Source organism: Aotus nancymaae, unplaced genomic scaffold (genome assembly GCF_030222135.1).
Source record: "Aotus nancymaae isolate 86718 unplaced genomic scaffold, 86718_ANA_hifiasm-v0.15.2.pri h1tg000036l, whole genome shotgun sequence".
Taxonomy (NCBI): Eukaryota; Metazoa; Chordata; class Mammalia; order Primates; family Aotidae; genus Aotus; species Aotus nancymaae.
The window spans coordinates 81340795-81365754 of NW_026988450.1; the positions used below are offsets into that span (position 1 = coordinate 81340795).

The window sequence follows — 24960 nt, forward strand, 5'->3', positions numbered from 1 at the left end:
TTCTCTGGCTGAGATGTTTCCCCCACTCCTTTTCTTGGGTGGATAAAAAGAGTCATGTACTTGGTGAAAAGAACTGTGAACCAAAGCAAAGACAGGTAGACATGTCATGCCATCCTGGATGTTGAAGGTGACTGATGATGTGTGTGTGTGTGTGTGTGTGTGTGTGTGTGTGTGTGTGTGAGAGAGAGAGAGAGAGAGAGAGAGAGAGAGAGCCTACACTGGCTTTCCAGGTAGCTGAACCCCCAGTGAGAAGCCTTTGAGAGATGCTCACAGGATGAGCTGCCTCAGCCTGCCTGGGGTTGAGGGAAGCCCCACCATTGGATGGGCACAAAGTGCCAGGGATCAAACTGGAATCGAGGCCCCCAAAACTAACGGGGGGTCTACAATGCCACCTCACCATCCCTACACCCCAAGCCACTGCCAGGGGGTTCTTGGACAGGCTTTTTCATTAGAAGCTGATGTCACTCACTGTAAATGCCACCTGCCCAGGAGGAGTCTCAGTGAAAGCCACCATGGCACCATGCACCTGCAGTTGGTCGGGGCCCCAGAGCAGCTTTGGAGTGGAGCAGGAAGGCGGGAGTGAAGCCGTGGCTTTCATGATGATTTCTCAGGGAGACTTGGAGGCTGTAAGCACAGGCTTCTAGCCAAGCACTTCAGACTGGGGCCCTTCTGCCATTCACTGCTCGTACAGGGACAGACTGGGCAAAGGAGTTCTTGGATGCCTCTCAGTGTTACGACTCACCGGCCCTCCAGAAGAAGGTCTGGCCAAGGGCCCCTCCCAGCCCTCACTCTTCAGCAACGAGCAGTGTTTGCTGTCTCTGGAAGCGGAGTGCTCACCCACTAGATCACTCGAAGGGCAGCTTAGGATTTTGAAGCAGGACAGCGGGCTGTTATCAGCTCAGATTTGGCAGAAACAAGAGCCCTGAGGGGACAGGTACCCCCACAGGGACGCTGCTGTGTCCCAGGATCTGAAGCCTCTCCTTGAGCTCCCAGCCCCCATGAAATAATTTGTTTTGATCAAGGTCTGACGGAAGCATGTCCCCAAAGTTCACATGCGCACAGTCTTCCCTGTGCAGTGATCCTGGGAGGCAGAAGAGTTAGTGGCTCAAGAGCTCTGGACGAGGCAGACCTTGGTTCCATTCCTGATACCCGTGTGGCCTTGCTGAAGCCATTTAACCTCTCCATGCCTCCGTGTCCTCACTGCTCTGGGGAACGTTAGCAGGCCTGTCTTGTGATTTGTTGGGGGATTAAATGAGAGACTGCATACAAAATTCTTTATATAGAATGAGCACTCACTCAGTAAATCTTAGGTATGTTGCTTGTAAGCGCCTGTGAGTTTGTGCATGCAGGGGAACAGATGGGTGGCATGTGGCTTCTACCTTCAAGGGATGACAGGGTAGTTGGGGAAATGAACATTCACTCATTTATTCATCCTATCAACAGATGCTTATTGATACCTACTATGTGTCAGGCTTTGTGAGGCTTGATGTCCCTCTCCAACCACCAGCCCAAATAATTGTCTAGCTGCTTCTTGATTACTTCCACTGATGGTGCACTCACTACCTTTCCACTGTTTATTTTTTTATCAGAAAATTCTCCCTCATGTACAGTAGAGGGAAAAACATGGAATCAAACAGCTCTAGATTCAAATCCAAGTTCTGTCACTGACTAGATGTCAGGCATGGGCAAGCCACTGTACTGATTTGTTTAATGGGAATAATAATACCAGTCACTGTGCAGAGGACACATGAGAGCAGCCAGAGTCACTGAGGGCTAGGGCAACACTGGCCCCATGTGGTCATCGCAGTGACGGTTTGCAATGAATGGAATACAGGCGGAGTTCCAGCTGTGACTTCGTTTGATGCTCACGGCCAGTCACTTGGGAGGCAAGCAATGGTAGCAATGTCATTTTACAGAGGAGAAGTCTGGGGTTCAGAAGGTTAACTCCCAGAGTGACATGAACAGGGACAAAGGCTGGACTGGATACAGTGTGGTGTTTCTAAAACACAAACCGAACCCTGCCATCCTCCTGCTAAAATCCATCAGCACATCATTCTTGCAGACCTCAGCCCAAAGCAAGGCATTCGAGGTCTTCCTCGATTCAACTGCTTTGAGCCCATCCTCATCCGTTCTAGCCTCCACCTCCTCCTGCCTCCACCCTGCACCCTGCACCAGGCTCTCCAGGCCCCGGGCTGTTGCACAGGTTGCCAGCTCAGTGCCTGCACACCTGCGGGTCCTTGTGCATTGGGTACCCACTCTTCCTTCTTCACTGCTCTATTCCCACCCCGTCTTCAAAACCCACTCCCCACGCCTCACGTCTTAGGAAGGCCTCTTCAGCCCCAGCACACACACAGCCCAGCCGCGCTGTCATCCCACAGGCAGGTCTGTTTGGTTCTCACACTACATCTCCAGCACCTAATAAAAGCTGACTACAGATGTGTTGAATAAATAAATGAACAGGAAGATGAATAAGTGAGTGGACGCCATCGTCATAGCATTGATTGGCCTCACTAGGTGGAGAGCCAGTCTGGGGCTATGTCTTATGCACCTTTGTCTCCTCCCAGCCTGGCACGAAGCCTGCTGCATAGTAGGGATTCAATAATCATCTGTCCCTAGAATGACTCACTCAGTGTGCACATCCCCAGCTAAACTGTCCGTGCGTGAGGGCAGACACCACCTCGTGCCAGTCATCTGTTTTCCCTTGTACTCACGTAGAGAGGCTAGGATTGATCGATTATCAGGAGTCTGGACTCACTTGAGGCCTGCAGACACACGCCCTAGGTGTCAATGCTGGGCAAGGCAGCTGGCACTCAGAGGCTCACACACCAAACCCAGGTGTCCTCAGGCCCGGGAGTCCAGAGGTTTTCCCCCTGCGCAGCTCTTGTCCAGCACCTTCTCCCCTGGCCTGAGTCAGGGAGGTTTCCCACCACTAGATGGTGCCAACCGCAAAGGCTGGCTCAGCCGACTGCCCACAGCCCCTCCCTCCTCTGTCCAGGGATGCAATAAACGGCTTCCCTGTCCAAAGGAGGCCTTCTCTGCAGCTTCCCCTAACCAGCTGCCTGCCCTGGTACCTCCAGGCAGGCACTTAGAAGGGAAGCTTCCTTCTGAGCATCTTTAACTTTGGATGGAGATAGGAGGATAGATAGTGATCCCAGGAGTGGGATACCCACCCGGTTCCAGCCCATGCCAGCTCAGCTCAAAGGGTCTAGATTCCCAGCTCTGTTCTGGGCACAGTGGGGGTAGGGAGGACCCACAACCGGATGAGTGTAAGAGGAGACAGGCTTCTATGTGCCATGTGCCATGTGCCATGTGCCAGGCCCTACCTAGTGCTGCCACATCCACAACGCTTCTTCACCCTCCCAACTGCCCCCAAAGGGAGATGAGCGTGATTGTGCCCATATCACAGATGGGAATGCCGAGGCTCAGAAGGATGAAAATGCTGTTCAAGGCCACATGGAAATAACTCATGTCAGACTGTCTCAGGTTATATGCTCTTTTCTTGACACCCAAACTTACTGCCCTGAGGAGAGGTTCCACTACACGATGCCTTGACTATCAAAGACATCAAAGCCCTTTTAGCCGACAATCCCCCATCCATCCATTTCACCAATCCACACATATGGAGCCCGACTGTGTGCCCTGTGCTGTGTTTCAGGCGCACAGGAAACCCAAGGCCTGGGCCTTGCCCTTTCTAAGTTCACATTTCAGTGAGCGAGGTAAGAGCAGGGAAGGCTTCCTGGAGGAGAGGGCATCTTCATTTCCTCTGCCGAGAGCACATCCTGATTGTGGGAACCTCAAAGATGGTCTGCTAGTGCTCACAAGGCTCGGAAGCTTCTAGGGTCATGGCCTGACAGGGAAACATCTCTCCCCAAAGTCAAAAAAGGTGTGTGTGTGTGTGTGTGTGTGCACGCGCGTGCATGGGTGCGTGAAAGAGAGAGTGTGTATGTGTTTACTGATTTGGAAATGTAGGGGTTTGCATCCTATTGTGTTTTGAGGAAACACAAACAAAGGCAGGCTAACTAGTGCCTCCCAGGTGAGTGCCGCCCAGCACTGCCAGCCCGGAGAGCTCTGCTCCCCACCACCAACCTTCCAAGGCCACATCGCACACAGAGCCTTCCTCCCTGCAGGGGGCTGCAGGCAAGATCTTTTTGGCCATTCTGGTGTCTGTCTGGGCCCTAACAGAGAAGCCACCCATGTGTTCCTAACGAAGACTGGCACCGTGCAGGCACTCTGTGGGTGGCTGCCCCACCCTGCCCTCATTCCACGGAGTTCACAGGCATCCACCTCCAAACACACGCAAACGTCTAATTGCTGAGCCTGCCTAACAGCTTAAGGGAAAGCCAGGCACATGTAGGTCAGCGAGTCAGGAGAGTTCGCCCAGAGAAACGGGGCCCAGGTAAAAAAGATAGGAAGAGCCTCTCAGCCACAGGGAGCTGCATCACAGCGGCCGTGAGGCAGGGAAAGGGTGGATTTGACCAAGTCCTGAAATCAAGCCTATGGGTGATGAAAGCTTCAAGTCGGGTTTCGTCTGTTGACTTGCAAGGACTTTATTTATTGCACCGATATTTACTACATTTATTGTGTGCCAGGTTCAGAGCCAAGACAGACTAATTCAGAAATTCATCTCAACCACTTCCCTCATCCCTGGTCCTCCAAGGTGCAAGAGCGGACCCCACCCGCCTGGGCAGAGCAATTATTGCCCTGGTGCTCAGCGAGCTTCCAGGCCTCCCTCAGATGCCCAGCAATTTGCAGAGTCAATGCCTCGAATTGTAGTAAATCACCTCTAAGACTTGTCTCTCCCATAAGCTGTGGGTTCCCCAATCAGGGGCTTTTAAAATTTATCCTGAAATGTTTAAAACTTAAGAGAGAATATGAGCTAACTCTGCGAATGTTTGTTGAGTGAAAGAACCCGGAGGTGGCAAAAGTGAACGGTCTTGCAATGCGAGTTGGGAGGTTAGTTTGCGTCTTGGCCTTGCTGTGATCTGTGTCATCCTGGGAGTGTCCATCCGTCTCTTTGGGTCTTGCTTTCCTTTCCTGTAAAGGTGGAAAGAATCTGTCTGCATAGCTCAGCACCAGAGCCTGGTGCTCAGAGTGGAAGGCAGATCCGTAATCCCACAAAGCAGGCTCCTCTGCTCTCAGATGGAGGGAGCAGCCCAGAGCCCAGCCAGCCCTCTGCCCCAGCCCCACAGAAGCCCTGGGTTCACCTCGGCTTGCTTCAGAACTCAGGCGTCAAGGATGAGAAGCCCTGGACAGAATGCTCCACGGCGTGCTCTGGAGTGGGAAGACTGACTCACAGCCTGCTCCAGCCCCCGCGCCTGTGTCCTCAGGCGATTCTCTTCCTCTCATAGGCCCAGGTCTCCTTCAAGATAGAGCAAGGGGTACAGATGGGATTCAGGGAGGCAGCCAGATGGGATGGCAGGTGACTGCGTGCCGGAGATATAGGCAGCTTGAAGCTCCTGCTCTCAGACACCCAGGCACCTCCGTCTGCCGTTCCTCAGGCCTGGGCAGCTCTTTGGGCCTTGGTTTCCCTTCCAAGCTGGCCTGATATGTTCATCACATTTGCCAGAATAAAGATGAAGCTGTTGGCTGGGGGATGGGAACGGGAATGCGGGGAGGAGTGCGGGTTGGTGGAGTGGAGTGTGTGGTTGGAGGTGGGGAGTTTCACTGCCCTGAGAACAAAATAAAAGGGCTCCTCCATGCAGGGCTTATGCTGGCAAAGGAAGCAGGACTTACTCCTCAGGGGCCAGGGCCCATGCAGCCTCCAGGAGCTAGAAAGTTGGACATCTGCTGCTGTACCATGCCAGCCCTTTCCGATACTCAGAGGGGAAAAAAATAACAATAGGTCAGCGGGCCGAAACCGTTGTCAGATAGGAGCCCTCTGACTCAGAGAGGCCTTAAGGACTCTCAGTGAGCAAAGGAGCTGGCCCTGCAGGTCGTCACAGAAGAGCTGTGAGATCCAAGTCCCGTGCAGCCACGTGACTCGCAGCCAGTTTCTACCTGCTCAGGGCCTTGGCTTCCTCCCTGTAAAGTGAGGCCACCTCACTTACCTCGGGGCTGCAGGGACAATCACTCAAGAAAGGACAGGAGCAGAGGCTGAGGTGGAATTTGAGCTCTGCCACTGACCAGCAGAGGGATTTGGGCAATTGGCTTAACTTCGCTCACATTGGCTCCCCTGTTTTATTTGTTTTATTGAGAATAAAGGAGATGTTTGGCCATCAAAAGCATGATAGAAAAATAAGTTTTTGAAACCCTTTTGAACAGCAGGAGGATAGAAATGCAATGGCAGGGTCCTTTGGGCGTTGAAACCCCTGCCTCAGCAGCCCCCCTTCCCCTATGCCCTTCCTCTGCAGGCCTTCTCTCCAACCCTCACGACCATGGACTTTACCCCAGCTCCACTGGAGGACACCTCCTCACGCCCCCAATTCTGCAAGTGGCCATGTGAGTGCCCACCATCCCCACCCCGCTGCCCGCTAGGGGTCAGCCTCATCACAGATGGCTGTGAATGCTGTAAGATGTGTGCTCAGCAGCTTGGGGACAACTGCACGGAGGCTGCCATCTGTGACCCCCATCGGGGCCTCTACTGTGACTACAGCGGGGACCGCCCGAGGTACGCAATAGGAGTGTGTGCACGTAAGTGAGTCCCTCCATACCTTCTGACCAGCCCCTAGCAACCCAGCTCTGGCCCCAAACCCCTCTACCTTGGGACCCCCACAACTTTTCACCTAGCCAGGTTTCTGTTTAGCAGAAGGTATACCCCATGGTCAGAGGCCAGAGGCTGTGTCCTTCCTGGGAAGGGGAGGAAAGGATGCCTCCACTCCTCTTGCCTCCAGAACTTTGCTTCTTGCTTTATACTCAGTCCTAGAGGCACACTCATGGCTGTCCCCAGGGAAGAGGAAGACGCCATGAAATACCTAAGCCTGATTTTGTTCTCTTAGTGGTAGGACCTTTTAACAAATGGCCATGGCCTACCAGGACACACCAGTGTACTGCAGGACTCCAGATATTTTGGTAATATTGTAAATTTTAAAAATATGGTTTTAAAAATCCAGTAGCCTTGAAAGAATGAAAACCAGCAGCCTGCAGTCATCCCTTCCCACCAGCTACCTACATTTCTCAGTTTCTCAGTTACTACAGTCACTTGAATTTTCTAGTAATTTCTTCTGATAGTTACTACTATAAAATATGTCTTCTGCTATATCTTAATTGCCTTGATATATCAATTTTGTATAATCTATTAATTTTCTATGATTGCTGATGATTTAATTTCCCAAAATCACCTGATATATCCCTATCTTCTAAATATCATTGTCATAATTTTTGGTTATACAGTCATCAGCATTTATAATATTATGACTATGTAAATATTGTACACTGCAGTATGAGATCATGTACTTGTTTGAATTTCCTTACTTATGATGCTTTTTGTTTTTCCTGGACTTTCTAATTGCCTTTGCTTTTTCTTTATTTTTGGTCTATTATGATATTCTCCTGTTTGGAGGGAAGATTGTTGTTTTCTTTGGTCTTCAAGTGCTCCATCATGGTTTTTCAGTCCTTTTTTCTTCCCAGACAACTATTTTATGTAACTTTCTGACCTCTTGCTTCTGTCTGGACTTGTATTCCTTTGAATTGTGTAAGCATTACTCAAAATACATGACTCATCAGATTAAGAGAAGTAATTAGGCATTATGATACAGCAGCCAAACTTCCAAAAACTTCCACGAAGTTTCATAAACCAAAAACTCCCTTCTTCCCTTAGTGCTGAATCAAACCTTCCCCTTAACTATGACTCCATATACACCCCATCACATAGTCACATGCAACACGATCTCTCATCCTCTGCTAATCATTCTATTTCCTGAGGTGGATTGTCAATGAGGGTTATGCACATCATTTGCAGTCAGACAATGTTATTTTACCTGAACCTCATGGTTAATTTATGACAGTTTCTTTTCTTTGATCAGTTTCATGCTTCAACTTTCACACCAATCATTGTGTCTTTGGCTTTCTGTGAATAACCACCCCACTTCCCCCATCTTTCTAGTTTTTCTTCTTTTACTGAAACTCATTAGCAGCCTCATAAGCAGTATGTTCAAAGAAAACTTGCAGCATCACCTGCTCAGAATCATCTGATGTGTTGGTTAAAAATATTATTCCTAAACCCCACACTAGACTTGTTGAATCAAATTCTCTGGAAGTGGGAATGGGGTTCTATACCTTTAACAAGACTCCCAGGTGATTCTCATGCATGCTGAAGTTCAAGAATTGCTGTTAATATACTCTCAGTCATCTGTTCCCTCCCCATAACCCAGGGACACCTGGCCTGGTCTTCTTACACTAGAACCACCTCCTGTTATATGGGTCTGTTTCATAATTTATTCCTCCTGTGAAAACTGTTTTTCAAGGTTATTAAAAAGATAATTCTGTTCACTGCCATTGCATTAATCTCTACGGCTGTATTGAGATCTTGTCATCTACCAGGCACCACACGTTTATAGACATTCTGTCGTGGATCCAGAGATTGCGTGAACTCAGAAACTGCCTGTCCTGCCTGCCTTCCCCCACAGTGGCCTGGAAAACCACCTTCCCTGCCCTCCTCACCCCCGTTTCTTCACATCTTAGGTCCTGCTCTCACCCAGCACAGCCACTTAACTTCCCAATGCCATGGATTTCTGTGTACTTTCTTTCCTTTTATTTGAAAAAACAAAAACTGTAGGCCAAAGGAGATTGTAATAGATTTTACACAAACTGGTTCCCTGGTCACGAAGTTTTGCAAACACTGAGATAAATAAAGCTAAATAGGAGCTATAGAAATTCTCAGAGGCTTCAAATGTTCATGTCCATTGCCAAATTCCAAAAGAGAGCTTTCATAAGCTTCATAATAATGTTTTTTTAAAACGTATTTAACACTAAATTTTTTCATTCTGGTAGATTCTTACCCACTCATTATGCTACACTACACACACACACACACACACACACACACACAGTTACACATATAGACATCACATGCATACATGTGCCCACAACTCACTAGTGCTCTGTTGAACATGTTCCCAGAAGCGCTGCTGTAGTATCTGAATTCATGAGACCCTAATGCAAGAAAGAAGAGAGTGTGGGATGTGCAGAAGAAGGCACCTCTGGGCCAGAGGGAAAACAGAACAAAGGGTCCCTCTAAAAAACATTCTTTCTGCAAATGGTCAGCTAAGCCAATGGACAGTTCCCAGGACAGGCTAAATCTGTCCTTGAAGATTTGCATGTAATTAGATCAGAACAAGGCAGGTAATAAAAATGAGCAATTGCAACCCTGGCTCATATAACTCAAACAGAGGATGATGGGGGCAATGGCAGTCTGGTGTGTGCAAGCTCTGGCTTTCAGAGATCACCCTGCTGGGCCCAGCCACTGTGGCCAAGCAGAAAAAAAGCTAGGTCTTGTTTGGCATGAGAATCTAGATATATAGATTTGTGTATGATTTGTAAACATTGGCAATACGTTCAAAAATATTTTTAAACCACTCTGTGGGCCAAACTAAATACATCTGTGGGTAGAAGGTGACCTCTGAATTACATCATTTGGCTATTTCAGTTGCACAAACACTACTTTTAAATGCAGTTGGGTCAGGCCTGAGGGCAGTGTGGTTTGGCGGGAGGATTATGGTATTTACAGGCAGACAGACTTGGGTTTGACATCCTGGCTCTCCCACTTGCTAGCTACGTGACCATGTGCACATCACTTAAGGAACTTGATAAAACCAACCTCACATGGTTGTTGTAGAGTAAATAAGAAAATGCAAAAAGAAAAAAGAAAAGAAAGTAACTGGCTGTTCTTGGTTTGCAAGGAAAGTTATTTCACTCTTATCCACGGCCACCTTCAGAGGAGGGAGCAGGTCTAGCTCCAGGCCTAGATCCCCCATACTGAAGCGTGAGGGAGTAGTGAACTCATGCGTGGTCTTTGGACTTTGACAACTGAACTCGAATCCCAGCATCATCCCTCACTAGTACTATGACTTTAGGCAAGCTACTTAACCTTTTAAGTCTCAGTTCCTTCTTCAAGGAAAATGTGACAAAGAAAGCTTCTATCTCTGGGTGGCTGTAATGTCAAGTGCCTGCTACATGGCAGGAGCTGAATAAAGAGTAGAGCTCACCCTGGCTCCCATCCCTCCCTCCATTGATTCTTCACACAATAAACATAGATGAGGGAGAAATCTCAAGCAGGGCTACAACAAGGCATGACCCACTGTCCCTGCTGACAGTCGGGCTGATAGTCCATGGGAGGTGTGGGAAGGGCAGAGCAAGCTGACTTGAATTCCTGAAAGTACTTCAGTAAGAGGAAAGCTAACTAGATCACACCTGCACTTGCAAATCTGAGATTAGATAGGAGGTACTGAAGGAAACCCAACTGGCTTCATCATCTCACTTTTGATTAGTTAGAAAGTGAAAGAGTTGGCTGATGGGACCATCTGCAACACTATGTATCCCACTAGCCTGTGGTGAGCAGGCTGGTCAGAGCCAGAAGGAGCACCCCACTTCCCCACCCAGAGCTCCAAGCAGAGACTGGAGCACCTTCTAGATGCAGTGGTTCTTAACCTTAGCTGCAAACAGGATTCACCTGGGGAACTTTGAAACTATGAGATTAATGAAAGAAAAATACTGACACCACCCAGGTCCACCCCCATATTCTCAGGTCCAGCATGGGCATCACATTTTTTTTTCCCTGAGATGGAGTTTCACTCTCGTTGCCCAGGCTGGAGTGCAATGGCGCTATCTCAGCTCACTGCAACCTCTGACTCCTGGGTTCAAGCGATTCTTCTGCTCAGTTTCCTGAGTAGCTGGGATTACAGGTGCGTGCCACCATGCCCAGCTAATTTTTGTATTTCTTAGTAGATATGCGGTTTCACCATGTTGGCCAGGCTGGTCTTGATCTCCTGACCTCAGGTGATCCACCCGCCTCAGCCTCCCAAAGCGATGGGATTGCAGGCGTGAGCCACTGTGCCTGGCAGACATCACAACTTTTAAAAGCTCCTCATGTTTCCTTGGGGTTCCCTTGTGCAGCTGGTGAGGAGAGTCACTGTGCTGGGGACTCCACGCATCCAGCACTGATTTCTGCCTCCAAAGTCTCCCCATACAGGGGCAGATCCCTGGGCTTAGCCCACTTCCTTCTCCCCAACACACACACACACACAGACACACACACACACACACACCCTCCCTTCCTGGAGAGACAGTGTGCAGGCAGAGGCAGGGTGACTCAGAATGCAAAGATGAGTGATTCAACCCAGCGCTTCCTCTGTTTTTTTTTTTTTTTTTTTTTTTTCCCCTTTCCACTGTCCCTTCCTTCACTGGTGTCTGGTAGAAGGAAATGGGCTGTGGAGTCAGGTCCCCTGGGTTTGAGTCCCAGCTGTATCATTCAGCAGTGTCATGACCTTGAACAAATGAATCATTTAACCTCTTGGGGTGCTTTCCTGTCCATCAAAGGAGGAAAATAAAACTCTCTTCATGAAGTCATTGGGAGAACTGAATGAGATAATGTATCAGATGGTGCCTGGCACTAGATCAGAGGGTCAGTTGATGTTAGCGTCTTTCCTTTCTGCACCTCCTGCATGAATAACCGCACCCCAGGAAAAACAGTAGCCGCAGCAAGGTTCACACGAACAGGGATTCTGCTTCCCGCAGTGGTCACCTTGGACGCGATGTGCCTTCACCTTGCTGTAACTTTGTTTTGCTATATATAAAGATGAAGACGACAATGTGATAGTGTTTCTGTATCGAGTAAAATAAGTAATGGGATAAGCACGATACAGAGGAGACCCAGTATCCAATGACAGAGAGACGGCCTAGAAAGCCCTCATGGCTGCTAGATATTAGGATTGTTACTACTATTAATAGCCGCCTTCGGGCAAACCCTGAAGGCAGATTCCAAACTGTCCCTCCTTGAGTGGTCATTCATGATGCCTGGGGGCTCTCTGCCTGCATTTCCAGAAGCTATCCTCCAGAGAGAGTATGGTGTCAAGGGTGACATCTGGCCCAGAAGTCCCCAACTCTCCCTGGAAATCCAAGCTCGTATAGTTAACTTCACGTGGCTGCTCGGTTGTCAACCAGGCGTCTCACGTGTAGTGAAGATCACTTGAGTCCACCCAGCCCAAACCCCGCTTGTCCAAGGAGGACAGAGCATCTTCTTCCTTCTTGACTCCTCTCCTCTCCCCGGCACAGCCCCTCTGTCAGCAAGTCCTGGCAGCCCTCCTTCCAAATCTGCCTGGAAGCCGAGCTCTTCTCTTTCCAGCTTCAGACCCCTCCCTCTCACCCGGGTCTCGGGGTGGTCCCCCATGCTACCTTTGCCCTCTGATCTCAACTCAGCTCATGAGTGTTCTTGCTGAGAGTACTTTGTGTCATTCATTCAGCAGTTGCTTACTGAGCACGTACTATGTGCCAGGCACAGTTCTAGGCTCTAACAGCTTTGCACCTTCCTCTGAGCCTGCAAGGAAGCCTTCTCTGACCTCCTCTCTTTCCCTTTTCCCTTCTGTCTCCCTTCCCCAGACTCTTCCCACAGTCCAGACCTGCTCCCACTCCAGGTCTTTTAACCTAAGCGGACCCCTCCCTACCTGGAAAGCTCCTCCCCCAATCCCTGGTTGGGCTTACTTCCTCATCCTCTTTCAGGTTTGCTGAGCGTCAACACCCGGTGAGGACTTCCCCATCCACCCGATTTAACCCTTTTCGCATTTGCGCTGAGGATGCTTACCAGCAGCACTTGAGGCTGCAGCATTTACCCCAAAATACCTTTGCCACAAAATACCTCACTTTTATTATTCTATTCACATCATTCTAGAATATCAAATTTGAAAACAAAACACATCATTCATTTACCGCATTGTGTTTTTAGTAGTGGTGTTTCCATTGACAAAATATAGTAAGTCTCGATCACTGAAAATGTCGAATCCTAGAAAACCTGGCATCCCTATGCGTAATTCTTCTCCAACAGTTGGCTGAGATTCATTTGATGAATCCGATTTTTCTGAAATAGATTATTCTGATGATTCGGACAATTCCGATGTTAGTTCTGTTTAGAAAAAACTCTAAGAAACAGTTTTTATATTTTGTTTCCACATCTAAAATCAGTCAGATTTGCTACAACCTCAAAGAGAGTGTTTATATAAAATTAAATGAGCTCTGGCAGTGAGCTGCTCTTTTTCTCTGAACAGCGAAACAGTTATTAATAAATTTGCAACTGTCTCCCAACTCCCAACTCCCCCTCCCTGCTACACTTTCCTCCCAGACACTTGAGACTGCCCACATTCCGTGTGACCTTTCCACAGTGTAAGCTCTTTGAGGGCGTGACTTTGGCCTGTTTTCTCCACTGTCGAGTCCCCAGCCCCTGGAAGGCTCCGTAAATGTGTACGGAATGAACGGAACACGTGTTTCCAAGTGTTCTGGCTTGTTTGAAGTCGGTCACCCTCAGAACCATGAGCCCTAGCGGCACGTATTTGTCAGCCTGGTGCTGGGGACCCTGCAGGGAGCAAGCCCCTCGGGGTGCTGCGTCCTTTCGCTCCCTGGGTGCTGGCCAAAGCTATAAAGGAACTCCCGCACTCCCTTTGCTGAGCCAAACACTCAGCCCTGCACTGTGCGCTCTCACACCTCCCTGCCATTGTCCTTGTGCTTCTGTTCCTCCTCCATGCTGGAAGCCATCTCCAGGATTGGGGCATGGTCCACATGGAGCCCCTATAAAGGCAGCTGGGCTGGGAAGGGGCACCAAGGCCGCTGGGCCTGACCTGCTGCCTGTGTTTGCAGAGGTGGTCGGTGTGGGCTGCGTCCTGGATGGGGTGCGCTACAGCAACGGCCAGTCCTTCCAGCCTAACTGCAAGTACAACTGCACGTGCATCGACGGCACAGTGGGCTGCACACCGCTCTGCCTCCGCGCGCGCCCCCCGCGCCTGTGGTGCCCCCACCCGCGGCGGGTGAACATACCCGGCCACTGCTGTGAGCAGTGGGTGTGCGAGGACGATGCCAGGAGGCCGCGCAAGACCTCGCCCCGTGACACAGGAGCCATCGGTGGGTGTGGGTCTGGGTGGGCTGGGGTTGGGACCCCACAAATGGGTTATGGACCCTCATGGAGCTCTGACCACCACAGAATGACTCATTCCCCAATCTACTACTTACTAGCTTTGTGACCTTGAGAAAGTCACATTGCCCTTGAGACCCTATTTCCCCATCTGTGATACAGAAATAATCCCATCTGTCTAGCCTGTCCTGTGGGATCCTCCCAGCATAAAATGAGGAGTGCTTTGTAAAGAACAAAGTCTTAAAAGTGCAATCCATTATTATTCTACTAAAGAGTTAGGAATGGGTGATGGAAGAGTAGGTGTGTGGGTCCCTGGGAGAGGAGGCATGAGCAAGAGGAGATGGGTCTAGTAGAAGCTTCATGATGACTTGAGGCTTCCCCCTTGCTAGGAAAATGGGTGGGCAGGTGAGATTTTAGCCAGACAAACCAGGTAAGAGGAAGCCCTGGAAAAAGAGGGTGGGGACACGTCCAATTGTTTCATCGCTGCTTACTGAAATCTAGCCCAGTGCCATACACTTAGCAGGTACCCAATTAATGTTTGTCATACTGGTGGGTGGGTAGATGGATGGATGAATACATAGATGGGTGGATGGATGGATAGATGGATGGATGAATGGATGGGTGAATAGATGGATGAATGAATAGATGAATGAATGCATGAATAGATGGATGAGTGGATGTATAGATGATGGATGAATAGGTGGATGATGAATGGATAGATGATAAATGAATGGGTGGATTAATATATGGATGGATAAATAGATGGATGTATAAATAGATGGGTAGATTGATGAGTGGTTGGATAGATGAATTGATGGACAGGTATATAAATAGATAGATGGGTGGGTAGATGGATGGATGAATAGATGTATGTATGTATGTATGGATGGATGGATGGATAAATAGGTAGATGAGTGGACAGATGGATTAATGGATGGATAGATTAATGGATGAATTGATGAATGGATGGATGATGAATAGATAAATGGATGTATAAAATAAATGGATGATTGGATGGATAGATGATGGACAAATAGGTCAATGGTGGATGGGTGGATGGATGGATGGATGGGTGGATGGATGGATGGACTAATGAGGATCTGAGGGAGTAGAGGCAGTGAAGAAGGAACAGACACAAAAGACATTGCTTAAGACTGAAGATCTTAATGTCAGTCTAATGCATGGGGTGAAGAAGAAAGAGGGCCAGAGACTGACTCCCGGAGCTTGCCATTGCCTAGGATCAAATACAAGAGAAGGAGCACATTTGGGCCAAGGGAGATCTGCTTTGTTGGAAACAGACTGAGTTTAAGACAGAGTGCCTTCCCCATGGGATCTTAAAGAGGAGCCTCCAGTTTCTCTTTATTGGGAGAAAGGAGAGGAAATAGGAGAGTTCTGAAGTCACCTGCTTGAAGCTGCTGGTGGTGATGGCTGGGATGGTCTGAGGGTAACATGCAGAGTGAGACAGAGGGGGCCTGAGGCAGAGGCCTGGGAATGCTGACATGTGAAGGGTGAACAGGAGAAGAGGAGGCCTGAAGAAACAGAGAGGAAGGGATGTATGGGGAAAACCAGGAACATCTGATGCCATGAAAAACAGCACATGAGGACATTTCTAGAGGAAAGTGCTTACCAGGCAAGTGGTAGAGAGCAGTGGAAAAATGGCAATAGAGTGGGAGTTCTACGAGTATTGGTAGCTTTTTTAATATATTATTTTAAGTGCTGGAGATTGCTCAGGGACGATGTAGGGCAGGATTTCTCAACCTCGGCACTGTGGACATCTTGTACAAGATAACTTTTGTGGTGGGGTTGTCATGTGCATGTGAGGATGTTTAGCAGCAATCTATGCATGGCTACCAAATCCCAGCAATCTAATCCCTGGCCTCTGCCCACTAGGTGCCAGTAGCACCCTTTTCCTCAGAGCTGTGACAACCAAAATCACCTCCAGACATTGCCAAATGCACCCTAGGAGATAAAATTGCCAGGTGGAGAAGTAATCCTGTGTGGACAGGAGGAGGCCTCCAGGAAAGCTTTGTCCCCAGCAGCCCCAGGGCAGCAAGGCAGCTGTCCCACCACCGCCTCCCCAGCAGGGCCACACAAGGGTCACGGGGGGAGCAGGGAGGCAGAAGCTGTCCACCCTTTGTGTGTGGCCCAGTGACCCCGTTCTGACCGAGCACAAGCAGAGGCCCTGCCTAGCCGAGGCGACCCAAAAAACAAAGCCTTTTTATCCTCCTAGGCAAATCCCTCCCAACGGCCTCCCAAGATGCTCGCAGCCCCAGCTCCTCCCACCTGCTCCCACCCCGTCCTTGAATCCTCTCGTTTCAAGTCTCTCCCTCTCTCACTCAGTGATTCCTGCGTTCATTCAACAATGTTCCCGACACCTATAAGCTTAGAGGAACTGACTTATCTTTCCTCTTTCTCCTTCTAATCCTCGTTAGGTTTCTCTTCTTTCCTGTGTTTCTCTTTTCCCCTCTCTTTCCTTCCCTTCATTCTTTAATTGCTTTTATTACCTTCCCCGTTTCTTTCTCTCTCACACTCTTTTTCTCTCTCCTCCTCTCCTTCTTTCTCTCTCTTTTTTCCCAGAACCTCTGTCTTTCCATCCCTTCCCTTCCCTCTCTGCCTGTTCCTTCCTCTCCTCATGCACATGTGTGTTCAGATGGGACAGGCCTCCTCTCCTCTGCATCTTGTTCCATCTTTCTGTGGGCAGTTCCCTGTCTTTACAGCTTTTTACCTGCCTCAGTCTTGAGCTCACCATTTTCCATTTTTCAGATAGAGAACACCTACCATCTTCTAGATGCTGGGGATACATACATCAATAGGACCATCCAAGAGTGGGTAGTTGAGTTGGCCAACAGTCAAAGACCACATGGACTCACATTAACCAAGGGCTTAGTTTACTAAAGGCAGGACAGCTTGGGTGCTTTCATAGGCCTGAAGTCATCTTTCCTATCACAGCCCTGGAAAGAGATGCTATAGTGAACACCATCTGCATGTGGGCATCCTGAGGCAAGGAGGTGTGAGCTAGCTTACCGGAAGTTACAGAGCCAGCAAGTAGGAGTACTGCCAGTTGAACCCTGGTAATTTGACTCTGAAGCCTGTATGTCCTCTTTATTTTATTTATTTATGAAACAGAGTCTCAGGCTGGAGCACAGTGGCGTGATCTTGGCTCACTGCAACCTCCGCCTCCCAGGTTCATGTGATTCTCCTGCCTCAGCCTCCCGAGCAGCTGGGATTACAGGCACATACCACCACACCCAGCTAATTTTTTGTATTTTTAGTAGAGACAGCATTTCACCATGTTGGCTAGACTGGTTTCAAACTGCTGACCTCATGATTTGCCCTTCCCAGCCTCCCGAAGTGCTGGGATTACAGGTGTGAACCACTGCGTCCAGCCCTGTATGTCCTCGGCATCACTGACACAAAATGTTAGGTGCTGGGATGTAGCTACTTGCCTTTAAACTTCCCCCAAATAAACTTGATCTCTGCAGAGGCAGGGGAATTTCTTTTAACAGTCTTATTCCCAGCCAGAAGCGGTGGCTCATGCCTGAAATCCCAGCACTTTGGGAGGCCGAGGGGGGCAGATTACCTGAGGTCAAGAGTTCGAGACCAGCCTGACCAACATGGTGAACCCTCATCTCTACTACAAATACAAAATTAGATGGGCATGGTGGTGAACGCCTGTAATCCCAGCTACTTGGGAGGGTGAGGCAAGAGAATAGCCTAAAACCCTGGAGGCAGAGGTTGCAGTAGCACCATTGCGCTCCAGCCTGGGTAACAAGAGCAAAACTCTATCTCAAAAAAAAAAAAAAGGCCTATTCCCAGCACCTAGGAAGAGGCTTGATGCATACTGAGTCAAAATGTAGGCCCTATTACTGTGTTGGTAGCCCCACAGGCAGGTGTTATCGTTCTAATAAGGAGACAGGCCCAGGTGGGTTATCTAAGATTGCATAGCTTGTAGGTGGTAGAGCAGAATTTGAACGTGGGTTCACCTGTCTGTAAAGATGGGTTTCCTCCCATGCTTTCACACTGCCTCTCTTGATCAGAAAAATACCAGGACCTGAGAACATGTCCTCCACTCCCTGGGTATCTTTGCTGGTTAGAAACCAACTTGCTGTCCTGTGGGGAGGGACAGCCAACTTCTCCCTCTGAGTTCAGAGGACCCCAAACCTCAATGCGGTGAAGGGGAGGGTTGGGGCTGCTGGGAGCTTTAGACTCATGAAGATTCTGGTCCCCACACACAGATGCTGCGGGTGAGGTGGAGCCGTGGCACAGGAACTGCTTAGCCTACACAAGCTCCTGGAGCCCTTGTTCCACCAGCTGCGGCCTGGGGATCTCCACTCGGATTTCCAATGTTAATGCCCAGTGCTGGCCCGAGCAAGAGAGCCGCCTCTGCAACCTGCGGCCATGCGATCTGGACCTCCGTACGCTCATTAAGGTGGGTCCAGAGCAGGGCTGGACGTCTGGACTGCACAGGCAGACAAACCTGGGTTTGAACCTGGCTCCTGAACGTCCCCGTGGGGAGCATTTGTAAAGTGGGAATAATCAAGCCCACCTGGTAGGTCTGGTGTAACAGCTGTTTGGGACAATGCAGGTTACCAGGCTGGTGCATTGTGAATTTAACTCAATGGAAGCTTTGGTAGTTATCTTATCATTCGAATCAGGATCACTCGAGAGAAACCTCAGGGACCCTCAGGAGTGGTCTTCTATAATGATTCTGAGGACTCCTTACCAATTTCCATCCTCCTTCCACTCCCATACCAGCCCCCCACACAGAGCAGCCATACTGGGTGATATAGGGAGCCCTACATGAGGCTCAGGAACCCTAGAGTCAAATGTCTACTTGCATTAATTGCACGTGACTGTGGCCAATCTCTGCTCATCTCTGAGCCCCCATTCCCTCATCATTAAGATATTAGAGTTGATCTCTGAAATCCCTTTCAGCTTTGAGAGTCCAAGATAATTAAAATAGAGCATTAAAAAAAAAATTGGGCCACATTAGCTTGAGCCCCAGCCTCAGAGTTAGAAGTGGGTCTTATTTATCTAATTCAAGTCCCCCTCGCTCATGCCATAGGAGTGGTCAGCCTTTTGTCACACGAAAAATAAAGCAAATGCCTCTTGTGTAGAAAAGACAGCACAGCTCCCTGTGATCCTCTTCAGACACCCAACATCACTCCTCATCCCCTAGACATCTCCAATCATCTCTATATTATTCAACTGGATCCATTTTTCTTTTTTCTCCTTCTCTTCTTCTCCCTTCTTCTCCCTCTCTGATTATTTTTCCCTGTATACTAGGCTTTGTATTTTCTGTGCTTGGCATACAGTAGGCATTCTACAGACACCTCTTAACTGAAAACATAGCATGGAAAAGTTACCAGCTGCAGAAAAATAAGAGCAAAGGTCCTAAACTGAGTGAGATGGCTCTAACATTACTGGACCAGATAATGCAAGTCCAAGTCAATTTTGATTTCCAACCATTTTTTTTCCAGAATTATGTGCCCTAAGAGGGTTTCCCAAATTGGGCAAGCTCTATGCCATCTTACAGCCTGGATCTAGCATGGTGCTGGTACATAGTAGATCCTGAAAGCCCTCAATCCAATGGGTTTAGTAAGTGCCTACTCTGTACTAGGCATGGAATTATACCACAGAGATGCAGAAGAAACACCAAATCTCAAGTGGCCCATAGCCCAGTGGAAGGTAGAGCTACCTTTAAATAATGTCAATCCATTTGAATAAGTTGCATATTAAAGGTGTGTATGAGAGGCAAAGGCGGGCGGGGAGATTGGGGCAAAGCTAGCCAGGGGAGCTTGCTTGGATGAAGGAGCTACGTAGCCTCCCCATGTTGGTGTAACCATGATGAATGACTGGGCCTAGGCAAGACAAAAATGCAGGATGAAAGAGAAACTGCAGGCTGTGAGATACAACCCGAACAAAACATTTTTCTCTGTGGTCCTCCGTCTACCCCTGTGCAGTACGCTGGGTCTCACTGTGTTTGCTGTTGTCCCTCCTGGGAGAGTGCTGTGAAGCTGAAAGTAAAGTCGAATGCTCCCACATAGTGAGAAGGGAAATAGTGGGGGCTCAAGGGAAGAAGGTGGTTGTCCATTCTCTGAGCGCCCCCACTAAAGCTCCTTTTCTTTCCTTCAGGCAGGGAAGAAGTGTCTGGCTGTGTACCAGCCAGAGGCACCCATGAACTTCACCCTTGCGGGCTGTGTCAGCACACGCTCCTATCGACCCAAGTACTGTGGGGTTTGCATGGACAACAGGTGCTGCATCCCCTACAAGTCCAAGACCATCAGCGTGTCCTTCCAGTGTCCTGATGGGCTTGGCTTTTCCCGCCAGGTCCTATGGATTAATGCCTGTTTCTGCAACCTGACCTGTAGGAATCCCAATGACATCTTTGCTGACTTGGAATCCTACCCTGACTTCTCAGAAATTGCCAACTAGGCAGGCACAAATCTTGGGTCTTGAGGGTTGGCCCAATGCCTGCAAAGCAGTCAGTCATTAGGGCCAATAACTTCTCATCATTGGGCCTTGCTTGTTCTGTCAATTTCCCACTCATTCCTAGTTACCTTGATCTGGACCCTTGGCCTCCTTTTCTGTCTCTAACCACCCAAATGACCCATGATGGGGCTGCTAGGTCCATACTATGAGTTTTCTCCCTGGCAATATTAAGCATCTACTCTAAAGAAAAATGCCTGTTGCTAGCTGTTCTGGACTACATCCAAACCTGATCCAGCCTTTCCAAGTCACTAGAAGTCCTGCTGGATCTTGCCTAACTCCCAAGAAATGGAATCGGTAGACTTCCATTATCACTGATTTCTTCTTTAGATGCCATACCACAAGACTCTTTGGGCCCATTCAGATGGATAGATGGGATTTAGAACAATAGAATCATCTATTATTTGGAGGCTGCCAAGTGGTACTGTAATGGGTAATTCTGACCTCAGCAAACCAAAAGTATCTGGATTCCAAATATGTGTGCACCCCAAGATCATCAGACATTTGCCAAGTGAGGTGAATAGTTGTTTGGTTTTGATTTTTAACAGAAAGTTGTATCCATTAACCTGAGTACTGTTGAGGCTAAGTTTCTCCTCGCCCCTACACTATGAAGGGTACAGGTTAGGTTTATCCCAGTCAGAAATAAAATTTGATAAACCTTCTTATTGTTGGGAAAAGTCCCCAGTTAATACTCTGGAGACAGGGCAAGGTCAGCCCATGTCAGAAGGACCGATTGACCCTCACGCCGAACCAGCTGCTGACTGGCAGGGCTTTGGGCAGTTGGCTGGGCTCTTCCTTGAATCTTCTCCCTTGTTCTGCTTGGGGCTCATAGAAATTGCTATGGCTTCTGAACTGGCCTGTCTGGCCCCTGAGAGTGGTGCCCTGAAACATTCTTCTACTCTTACAGAGCCTTGGGAGACTCAGCTGCAGACCATGCCAGACCCACTGAACCAAGACAAGTTCAGGTTGGGGTGTGGGTCAAACTAAGAAGTGAGTCTACTTGGTAGCAGCCTGGGTGGCCTCTAGAGCTGGAGGCTATGGGACTCCAATGGTCCCCGTGCTCAGGACACATCTATTGCAGAGACTCATTTCACAGCCTTCGGTTCTGCTGACCAAATGGCCAGTTTTCTGGTATGAAGATAGAGGTTTACCAGTTGTTCAGGAACAGAAATAGACTGAACAAGGGTTTAAAGCTGATTAGGTTGAGCTAAAAGGCGAAGGTTATTGTTAATGGAAATCAGGCTATTATTTATTTTGTTAGTAAAATATAATATTTACTATTATAATTCTTTTATTTAGGATCTTTTCTGTGCCATTGTTCTCAGCGCTTTGTGTATATTAGCTCACTGAATCTTCACGACAATGTTGAGAAGTTCCCATTAGTATTTCTGTTTTTTCAAATGTGAAACGGAAGTTCAGAGAGGTGAGAAAGCTTGACCAGAGTCACCCAGTAGGTGAGTGGGAAAGTTAGTATTCAGATAGAAATTGGACTGTCTTTATAACCCATATTTTCCCCCTCTTTTTAAAGTTTCCAAATGTGTCAGAATGGGAACACATTTTGGAATAAATGGCTTGATTTTTCACCGTCATTTTTTCCTCTTATTGTCTTCCCAGCTCCTTTTCAAAACATCAGAGTATCTGATTTTCTGATCATTTAGGTGCTTAAGCATCCAAAACATATGGAACAGACAAAAACCCACGAATCCTCTTTAGCTTACTCCTCTTTCTGATCAGAACCAGGTCTCATCACACATTTAAAAGACGACTCTGTTTACCCAATGCTGCGTGTTGAATGTTGTGTAATTATTCACAGGGAATTACGTGCAGTGTGCAGAGAGATTCCTAAACAGGAAAAGGACTGGGAATACATCCTCCTTACTGTGAACTCTGCAAAGCCTAGTCCAGTGCAAGGTATACAGTGGTGCTCATTAAATACTTGATGAATACAGGAAGCTATGCATGTGTTCCTACTTTTATTCAGAAGCTCTCTTCTTCCAAAGCTAAATGAAAATATAATTTTAGTAGTCAAAATTTTATATTAAGTGCCATAGCAAAAAAGACATTTAATATTTTAAAGAAATGCATATGTATATATACATATATTTGTCTATACATATGCAAGGACTCTTGTATAAAGAGAATTCACCCCATGAATGATCTCTTCTGTAAGTCAGCGTGGATTATATTAGATTTTCTTACAGTGAAAACACCTACTGTCTACAAATTACAAGGCTAGATGACAGCTCCCTCCATTTGAAATTGAGTGGAAACCCAAAAGTTAGGTTCTTACTGAATTTTCATCTCAATTTGGGAAACTGAAATTAGCTTTCAAAGATCCTAGGAAGCCTGGCTGGAGAAACTAGGGATTATTCTTGGCAATGGGTAGGAGAAGGTGGCCAGATTCACTCAGGCACCACGAGTTTTGAGAAAGGGAAATATCTTATGCAGAGCCCAGAGGGCAAGTCTCAGACCCATGGGTTGAAGCCATGGAGAAGGAAATTTGGATCCAATTTAACGAAGCTCTTTCTAACAGTCAGAATTTCCCTGCAATGGTATGGCCTGATTCAATAAAAATTAATAATAATAAATATAATAGAAAAATCTTCATTGATTGTTTACTTGGTGCCAAGCACCATGCAAAGTTCTTCATTACCTTATTTAATTATTACAGAAATTTTGAGTATGCGTCTCTTCACCATTTTATAAATGGTGACTTTTAAATCTGAGACTCAGATGTTCTGAGAAGTCAGCCACCAAAAAGTTAGAGCCCAAACATCAGCTTGTTCTACCAGCCCCTGCTCTTGCAGAGGCCTCTAGAAAAGACCTGAATGACGCCTATCAGAGAATCACATCTACAAGGGGCTTCAAATAGACCAAATAGATCATCACCTCTCTGGTCCCTTGTTAACTATATGTTCTGAGACAAAGGCAAGGTACACTAAGGGTTATCCTTTGCTGAGGAAATTTACATAAATACTTAGAGTGAATTACACAGGCGTGCTTAGGTGTGGGAAAGGGAGGGAGACCTGAATTCACCAACGTAAATCGTGCTAAACCTTATTATAAGCATTTGCTAAGTGCTTAGCTCACACCAAGCCTTGTGGAAGGTGCTTTTCTGCCATATCTCATTTAATCCTCACAGCAAACCTAAAGAACATGGCATTATCATCTGAGTCTCAGAAGTTTAGTAGTTTCCTCAAGGTCTTACCAGCCAGTGAACGGCAGACCAAGACTGGAAACTCAGGATGGTCTGATACCTGAGCCATCTCCTCTGGTACTACGCCTATTCTGTCCTCCACATCAAAAGGCATGACCTTTAATAAGAGGCATTTTACTGACAATAGCTGTGATTTTAAATTTGAAAATAATGATTCAGAGAGTGATCAAAGAAAGTGGGTTCAAATGATATGATTGTCTATAATCTTGCTAGCTTTGTACTGTGTGTCCATAGAAATTACGGGGAAGTAATTCAGCTCCTATTATGTTGAACTATGTCACTGCTTTTACAAACTTGTCTTGATGCAAAGCAGCCACAATGATAACCCTGCATATCTGGAAATCCTAACAGTCAACTATGTATCTCTGCGTGTGTATATGTATGTATGTATGTATCTATTTTCAAACTGTGATTTCATATTTAAATATTCCTACTGCCATTTTTGTAACTAAAAACCTACACATGAGGAAATGTCTTCGAATTTTCCAACAGAGGAAAAATAACACTTGGGTAATCTGTCATGTTTTATAATAGTCTTCATTTTTCTCATGATTTGTGTAGCGTGGAACGTGTTTGCTCAATATGAAGGGTTTTCATTGCTCAATTTCTCTGTTTTAAGACTTTTCTCCTTAAGGTAATAAACCATCAGCAAAGTCACTTACTGGATTTGGTGGCTTCTCTTATACATGCAGCTGTTACGAGACAATGATGGAGCATCGAGCACATTCAATAAACGTGCAGATGGTGGAAACCAGGCCTGATATTTTATATACGGAAATTAAAATGGCTCAAAAGTTTGGAAATGGGCTTAGAAACACAAATTTTAGAACTCAAAGGCTGCCAATGTATCCAGGCTGAAAGACACCTCATGTAAATATAAAATGAAGTTTTTGGCATTCATTCATTCACTCACTCACGTAGTCAGTGACTTTCTACATCCCCAAGGAGACTGAGTACATCTCACAGGTCAGGGATGTAACTGCATCCTCTGAGCCTAGCTCAGAAGCAGGCACATGTGAAGGACTGAGTAAGCAGGGACTGGATGGACGGACAGAGTGTCTATTGCCAGCTGCCTTAGGAACCAAGAAGAGGAAAAAGCATTGTAAGGGAGGCTGCAGATGCAGTGGAAACAGTCCTGATTTGGGGCCTCAAGTGGATCTTGATATACTTTATTCCTTACTAGGCCCATCTGAGCCTGTTTCTC

The 24960-nt window shown here is 47.5% G+C and overlaps 1 protein-coding gene across 1 annotated transcript in view; it reads left to right on the plus strand.

Annotated features, from left to right (window-relative positions):
- The window catches only part of CCN4 (cellular communication network factor 4), a 41881-nt gene extending 17383 nt beyond the window's left edge, over positions 1–24498 (plus strand). Inside the window, exons 2-5 of the mRNA XM_012462008.2 lie at positions 6351–6630; positions 13780–14040; positions 18286–18479; positions 20186–24498. Of these exons, the coding sequence (XP_012317431.1) occupies positions 6351–6630; positions 13780–14040; positions 18286–18479; positions 20186–20485 (1035 nt within the window). The 3' untranslated portion in view covers positions 20486–24498. The remainder of the gene's footprint in view (positions 1–6350; positions 6631–13779; positions 14041–18285; positions 18480–20185) is intronic.
- Positions 24499–24960: the final 462 nt, after the last annotated feature.